This window comes from Eupeodes corollae, chromosome 2 (genome assembly GCF_945859685.1).
Source record: "Eupeodes corollae chromosome 2, idEupCoro1.1, whole genome shotgun sequence".
NCBI lineage: Eukaryota > Metazoa > Arthropoda > Insecta > Diptera > Syrphidae > Eupeodes > Eupeodes corollae.
In genome coordinates, this window is record NC_079148.1 from 126,231,542 (window position 1) to 126,240,104 (window position 8,563).

At 33.3% G+C, this 8,563-nt stretch overlaps 1 protein-coding gene across 1 annotated transcript; it reads right to left on the reverse strand.

The window, feature by feature from the left end:
• Nucleotides 1–7,683: 7,683 nt before the first annotated feature.
• LOC129947889 (pupal cuticle protein Edg-78E-like) lies at nt 7,684–8,354 on the reverse strand. Its single transcript, XM_056058641.1, has 2 exons — nt 8,259–8,354; nt 7,684–8,190 (listed from the first exon to the last, which is right to left on the reverse strand). Exons 1-2 carry the CDS (start codon nt 8,292–8,294, stop codon nt 7,810–7,812), a joined length of 417 nt encoding a protein of 138 aa, XP_055914616.1. The 5' UTR covers nt 8,295–8,354; the 3' UTR covers nt 7,684–7,809.
• Nucleotides 8,355–8,563: the final 209 nt, after the last annotated feature.

Below are 8,563 nucleotides of genomic sequence, written 5' to 3' on the forward strand. Positions count from 1 at the left end.
TTCAACAATGGAAATTGGAATTAAAATTTCATTAAAAATCAATAATCTTAAATAGAGAAAAAGTATACGCCTGAGTGTACCCCAAAATAAAAAAATAGCTCGCTATTCAAATAAACCGATATTCAACTAATTTTGTATAAAAACATAAAGAATACTCATGCATAGTAAAATTTATAACCAGTTGATAATTCTGTTGCTTAAGTTTGTACACAGAAAATTGAGAAGTTAAATTTCATTAAGTGTTCTCTTTCGGGCGAATCTTGGTTCAGTTTTTTGAGTCATTATATCTCCTGGCCCGACAGACTTTGTTTTGCCCATTCATAAATCAAAACCTATATCCTTCAACTGAAGATAAATATACATTGAATATGAGTCATTTTGACCTCTAAACGTACTCAAATACCTTACACAACAAAAATCTTTGCTTGAAAACCGATTTCTTGAAAGAAAAGCACGCCTTTAGACATATGACTAGAAATACGTGCTGTTCATTTTACTATATTAAAAGATCTAGATCTTCAATCTTAGATGGGTTTTCAGTCATGATTTTATTATTTATTGATTTTAAGGCCACTTGACCAGATAAAATTAATCATATGATTAAAAATCAGTTAAGTTAAAGTTAAAAGAGTGTACATGGTTGTTGTTTTTTTTTATTTTTGATAAGTTCATGTTTTGATCTTCTACTTTGCTTTCATGAAATAACGATAATCAACATTCAGTTTTTTTATCCTACTTTTTTTTTAGGTAAAAGTATGATGAACACGATCATTTAATTCAATTCTTTAAAATCATAAAAGGTGTGTATAAACTATACGCAATAAATTATTTTGAAACCCATTAATTCTTATTAATATCTACTTCTACATTGAGACCGAATTCATACGAAATTGGTCAGCGGCGGTTGATCGAACGCTATGCGGTGTACGGCATGTTGGACGGTCTTGAGTAAATACTTAATGACTTGATGAAGGATAATATATTTAGAGAAGTAGCGTACATATGTTTATGACACGCAATTTAGTAGATTAAATCATTGTTCATCGACAACGTTATTAATATCAAAACTGGAAACAATTGTGATACAAATATTTAGGTGGTTTTAATGAAAGAAATATAACAAACAGACAAGAAGATTGGTATTTTGAGAAATTCTCCAAAAAAGAATAAATTTGAATTTAACTGCTGAAAGTAAAATCTGCTTGCGGACTGAATTAATGATAAATTATCAATTTGTTTAATTACTTCAATAACTGCATAGTATGTTAAATTTTAGAAAGAATTAGAATTGGATCTAACGTTGGGCGCCAATTGATCCAATTTTTTTTTGAAATTGAAAATTTTCGATATTTCTTCTGGGGGAAAGGTAATAGGAACCGTTCATATTTACTGAATATTTCGTCCACAGAAAATAAAGTTGTCATATTAGCAATCGTCTATAATATTCAATATAACAACCTTATTTTCAAAAAAAATGGCTACTGGATAGTCAAAAGAACAATTTTCGATTTTCAATTTTGGATAGTAAAGTAGTATTCACATAAGCGCGAGCAACGAATGAATTACAAAATGTGAGTTTATATACGTTTGAAGACATATTTCCACACAAATTCTTAAAAAAACGATAGCAATATAAACGGTGATTTTTTAAGAGCTTGAGAACTTTTTTTTTAAAAAAAGCATAAAATTTGCAAAATCTCATCGATTCTTTATTTGAAACGTTAGATTGGTCCATGACATTTACTTTTTGAACATAATTTCATTTAAATGTTGACCGCGGCTGCGTCTTAGGTGGTCCATTCGGAAAGTCCAATTTTGGGTAACTTTTTCGAGCATTTCGGCTGGAATAGCCCGAATTTCTTCGGAAATGTTGTCTTCCAAAGCTGGAATAGTTGCTGGCTTATTTGTGTAAACTTTAGACTTGACGTAGCCCCACAAAAAATAGTCTAAAGGCGTCAAATCGCATGATCTTGGTGGCCAACTTACCGGTCCATTCCTTGAGATGAATTGTTCTCCGAAGTTTTCCCTCAAAATGGCCATAGAATCGCGAGCTGTGTGGCATGTAGCGCCATCTTGTTGAAACCACATGTCAACCAAGTTCAGTTCTTCCATTTTTGGCAACAAAAAGTTTGTTAGCATTGAACGATAGCGATCGCAATTCACCGTAACGTTGCGTCCAACAGCATCTTTGAAAAAATACGGTCCAATGATTCCACTAGCGTACAAATCACACCAAACAGTGCATTTTTCGGGATGCATGGGCAGTTCTTGAACGGCTTCTGGTTGCTCTTCACTCCAAATGCGGCAATTTTGCTTATTTACGTAGCCATTCAACCAGAAATGAGCCTCATCGCTGAACAAAATTTGTCGATAAAAAAGCGGATTTTCTGCCAACTTTTCTAGGGCCCATTCACTGAAAATTCGACGTTGTGGCAGATCGTTCGGCTTCAGTTCTTGCACGAGCTGTATTTTATACGGTTTTACACCAAGATCTTTGCGTAAGATCTTCCATGTGGTCGAATAACACAAACCCAATTGCTGCGAACGGCGACGAATCGACATTTCACGGTCTTCAGCAACACTCTCAGAAACAGACGCAATATTCTCTTCTGTACGCACTGTACGCATTCGTGTGGTTGGTTTAATGTCCAATAAAGTAAACTGAGTGCGAAACTTGGTCACAATCGCATTAATTGTTTGCTCACTTGGTCGATTATGTAGACCATAAATCGGACGTAAAGCGCGAAACACATTTCGAACCGAACACTGATTTTGGTAATAAAATTCAATGATTTGCAAGCGTTGCTCGTTAGTAAGTCTATTCATGATGAAATGTCAAAGCATACTGAGCATCTTTCTCTTTGACACCATGTCTGAAATCCCGCGTGATCTGTCAAATACTAATGCATGAAAATCCTTACCTCAAAAAAAACACCCTTTAGTTTCTATTTAATATCATATATTATTAAAATTAAGAAAACAAATTTATTCTTCGCGAAAAAAATTGAAATTGATACGAAATGTCAAACTTTATTCTCGTATTACATTATCCACACTCGGAACGAATAAAATAATCGCGCGTACTTAACCTAAAAAATCATTCTTACTTTGGTTTCGGTGGTGAATGGTGTTTGACTGTGGCTCATTGTCAAACTTCATTCGCGACGAATTAAAACTCTCATGTGAATGAAATGTCAAAATCGACGAATATCTTTCATTCATAAAAAATATTGACTACCGCCGTTGTTATTTTGGCTACCGCAATTGTCATATTGACTATCGCAAAATATTGACTACTGCACTTGTCGTATTGACTACCACACAAGTCGATATGACAACCGTAGTTTGAAGACACTCTATATAAAGACCGGAAACCAATCTGTCATTCTGATTTGCTTCAAGCTAGTATCAATTCACCACTGCTAAATTCAATTCACCACGAATTGATGAGAAAATTGTATAGTGCCTACCTGACCTTAAGTGGACAATTTTGTTGCAATATTGGTTGATAAGGAAAAATGTATTAAAACTGTGTTGTATATTGTGATATTGTTTCGTATATGTAAAACTGGTTTAATGGTAATAAGAACTAATGGGTTACAAAAAAATTTCATGTTCTTAAGAGCCTTGAACATGAGAGCGAACAACGAATGAACGAATGGACGAACAAACGTGATTTTATACATTTCAAAAAGTCAATTTCAAACAAAAACACATTTTTATTATAAGAAACACATTCAAACTTATGTTAGGATAATAAAATTTGCATTTTGTTCTATATAATAAGAGAATTTTGTAAAAACAATTTGGTAGTAACGAATTGCAGTGTGTTTGCTGCGAACTGTCAAACTCTATTCGCGTTCCACATTCCATCCACACTACCACTCTTGTTTTGTTTGTTGAAAAGGGTAATTATTAATTGACAATTCGTCGCTGTCTTCAAATAGATATAAAGCTCATGTAAGAGGAAAGTCAAGATATGCGAACATCCACAGTTCGCAGTTCGCAATTCGTAGCTCATGTGCAAGATGCAAGATGTAAATATATAATTATATAATGTTAACTTATAAAAATAAATAATATGCCTTTCTTATTCTTTATAATTTGTGTACATTTATATGTTAAAAGAAGAATGAAGTAATATTGGCGAAGTATTTCGGACGCAGTTAAAGCAACCATACGTTTTAAAGAAAATACTTTTAAATCGTAAAAAAACCTTACAAGTAAACTTCTTTCTAAAACAAAAATGGTTGGTGGGACTAAGAAACAAAAGATGGCGTTTATAAAATAAAATAAATTTGTTCCGCCAAGCATGCATACTTTAGTAGGTGAAATCTTTGCATATAAAACCGTGATTCTTAAGGGGGTGGCACCTAGTGGCCTTGAAGTCTTTTTGATTGGAAGTGTCAAAAAATTGTTAATATGCAACTTCACTGCATTTAAAAGTGTGTACTAAGTAGAATACACTTTAAAATTCAATAAAAAGTTATAATTGTCTGAACAAGACATTTGTTGCATTATGTGAAGAAAACTTAAAAAAATATTAGCAAAAATAAAATAGCCTTTTTTTTTAAGGAAGCATGAAGTTTTATTATTATTTTGTTAATCAATTTAAAGCTTTCTCATAAACTATATTTTCTGTTTTGTTTTGTGTTGAGTAAATAAACAAAGAAGACGGTTTTTCGACTGGAAATTGTAAGCGTTTAAAATCGAATGGTAAATCCGTTGAACCCATCGGTGATCGCAGGATCAAGACATCCTTTCCTTTGTATTTTCCTTTTACGATTGTTGCCTCAATGACGTTATTCATTAGCTTTTTCACAACCAGCCTTGTTCCATTGCATAGTCGAAGTTGATTAATGTTACGCAGCATGATGACAGACAGGCAATTCCAGTGAATTTAAAAACTCCGTGGGATAGTTAACTTCGTCAAGCTGGTTCATAACGGTGTCGACTGGTTTGAAGGAAACCAACTGTCCTGGAAGAAAATTCTGAATGCTCGCATTGAGATTCTCGACATCTTTATTATTCGATGCCAATATTGCTCGTTTACCCAGCCAACTATGGTTATTGAACCTTTACGCTATATCTGGGAAAACACTCTGAATTAACTCCTCTTTTGAATCTGTGATGCAACAGAAATATGTGGGTACTGTGATGAATCCGGTTGAGGTATCCATTGCAACTTTATTGATTCCAATATCTGCTTTGCAAACAAATTTGCAGTTTTATCATGTTGCAAAAATACACGCATGTTAGTAGTTAATTGGAGTGCCTTTACGTACTGCCACAAATTCGATGATCTTAGGCATGCATTTAGGTTATCAGCAACAGTTGATCGAGAAATAACTAGAAGAGTCTGACGAAAATCACCTGACAACAGAAATATTTTGGTTCTCACGAAGATCTTTCAATGTTCTGTCCAGCACCTCCAGTGACCTCATATGGGCCATTGTGCATTTCTCCCAAACAATTAATTTGCATACCTGTAGGATCATGGCCATTGCGCTATTTTTGGCGATGTTGCAAATTGGTGTTTCGCGTGATTTGCATATGTTTAATAGTAATTTCAAGGCAGAATGCGCAGCTCATCCGCCTTCTAGCAGAGTCGCAGCTATTTCAGATGAAGCCAACGCTAGAGCAACATCATTTCGCGATCTGATCCTCCACAAAAGGAATGAAATTGACAACGTTTTTCAGGTTCCTCCGGAAGTGCGACAGAATGATTGACATATTAGTTGGTTGTCAAATCTAATGTCAAATATTATGGTTGTGTTCAGAAGCTTAATTTGTGACAAAACTTAAGATTTATTAAACTTAAAAAAATAATCTGATACAGTTAAAACTGAAGTTAAGAATTAATTGGAAATCAGCACTACTAACACTTTATTACATTTTTGTCGCGTTCGCGATTCATTTTTGTTTATTTCGGAACGCGACATTAGATCCTCCAAAGCGCGAAGGCTATTTTTATTAATATGATTGAATTTGAACTTTATGCAGCGGTAATAAATTGCAAATTGACTCTTTGACGTTAGGAACACATCTAAATAGCTTAGACAACAGTGAGTGATTATAATTTAATATGAACTTTATTGAATAGCAATAAAGTTCAAATTGACTCTAGAAAACGTTTCTATGGAAAATAGAAAAGGGCTTCTTTAAGGGTTTTCCGAGAAATTATTCGTTTTTTTCTCGCCTTTTAAACCTTCTCTAGACCTCAACGAACTTTTCAAGACTAAAATAAGATAAATCCGTCCAGTCGTTCTCGAGTTTTAGTGAGACTTTTTATATATATAGATGTAAAACACATAAAAGTGTGACATCACCTTAATTAAGAAAATCTAAAATCCTCACTACACAACTTAATATAAAAAACAACAACATCTGCCAAAACAATTAAATACACCGCATGGAACTGTTGTTGGGTTTCCATTTTTAATGGACCTAATGTCAAAATTACAAATACAACAATGTAAACAAATGGGCATTGGAGGGTGAAACGTACGGAATATTCCGGTCTTTTGTTCAATTTCCTTCGACCAAAGTTGTCATAGTGTGTTATTACACTCAGACTTTCTGTATGCTGAAATCTAACATCAATTCCCCACAGCTAAGGTCAATTCACCACGAAAATAAAGTAGAGTGATGATAAATTCTTTAGGGAAGGCACCTAGTGGCTACGGCGACATTGGCTATTGCATTTTTTGGGAAGAGTACGATAACTCAGGCGACAAATTTTGATGACGGATTTGTATAGAACAGTTAGTGAACAGTCCAAGTGAGTTCCAATGTTCGTATTATCCTATAAAAAATGTTTAAAAATGCAAATATTGGAATTCATTTTGTCATTTGACAGCTAAAATTAAATCTACAGTTCTCACCGAAGCAATTTAATAAAAAAAAACATCTGTCAAAACAAGTAAATACACCGCATCGAATTGTTGTTGGATCTCGCATTTCAAAATAGACGTAATGTCAAAATTACAAATACAACAATGTAAACAATTTGTTGTTTTCATCTCATCCGATGAAGAAATGTTGTTAGATGTGTTAGATGCAAAGGAAAAAAACAGGGAATTGGATTAAAATCTGGAGAGAAAATAAATCTAACTTCGGATCCTTCACTTTCTTGACAAAACAACTAAAATTGAACGATAAATCATCGTTTTTAAATTATATAAGGATGAATGAAGAAACTTTTAACCTACTGTTGTGGTTCAATAAAATGATCGGGTAGTTTGGAATGCAAAGCTTAAACTACCAAGCTAGACCATTCCTTCTTTTAAATTATTTCGGTTATAAGGCCTTTCCTCCACTTTAAATTGTCCGGTGTCTTGTTTACTGGGAAACACTAGAAACAATAATAAAACAGCACTAAGAAAATAGAATTGCAAGAAAAAAAAAACGTCAAAAACCATCCAAGACAATCCTAAACCCAAAACTCTGCGGATTGAGACTTTTTTCGTTCTCCGCAGGTTATCAATTTTGTACCAAACATATTAACACAATTAAAAATATTCATTTTTTCAAAAAAATGTGTAACATTTAATTTGATTCGGGCCAAAATACTTTCAAAATACGTCCCTGTAAGAGAACTTTGATGATGACGTCTTTATCTTCATTATCGAAAAGTTTTGGTCAATAAGGTGCTAACTTAACTTGTGATAATTTTTGTTCAACAAATAAAAAACATTTATTTAACTTTTGATATGTTTATAATAGATAACTGAACAGAACTTATTATCTCTAGGTTAATAGATCGCAATATCAAAATATTCGCAATAACAGAAAATTATTACAAATATTTTATTGTGGTTTTGTTTCATCTGCTGGTGGATGAGCCTGAATATATTCCAATGATCTAGCAATATTTTCTGGAATTGGTGGTGAAGTTGGTAAATGGGAACCAGAAGGATGAAAACCATTCTCATCGGCAGTATAAGTCAATTGGATTTGTTCACCATCGGGCGATTGATATTGAATAGCTCCCTGGACTGTTCCATTGGCAGAACCCGATTCTTGGACAACTATACCATTGGAAGTGTCGAATTGATAAGTAAATGATCCATCAGGATTGATTTGATCCGTGTAGCTTTTCACTTCAGCTGTTGCATCACTATTAGAAGACGCAGCTGGTGCAGATTGTGGTGCAGCGAAAGCAATGGATATTAAAGTAGCAATTGTTATCTGGAAGTTCGGAAAACAGTGACCAATATTGCTTTGGAACAATTTATTATTTTAATGGAGGTACTCACAAATGCAAACATTTTGTATATTGAAAAGTTGTGCATACAAAATAAATTGAACTATGATAATTTTGTGTTTGAGTTTTTGGTTTTTATACAAGAAATCGATTGTTTGAGTTGACTAAATTTTGATCGTACTAATTTTTTAAAGGAATTAACACCTCTGCAGATTGTGAAAGACCTTGATGATCTATTACTTAAATATTTTTCTATATATGAAAATCAATTGATCACGTATAAAGATGTGCAATATAAACTGAGACTATTATTATAAAGGGTGTTCATGAAGTACTTATTCATCAAAAAATAATAGT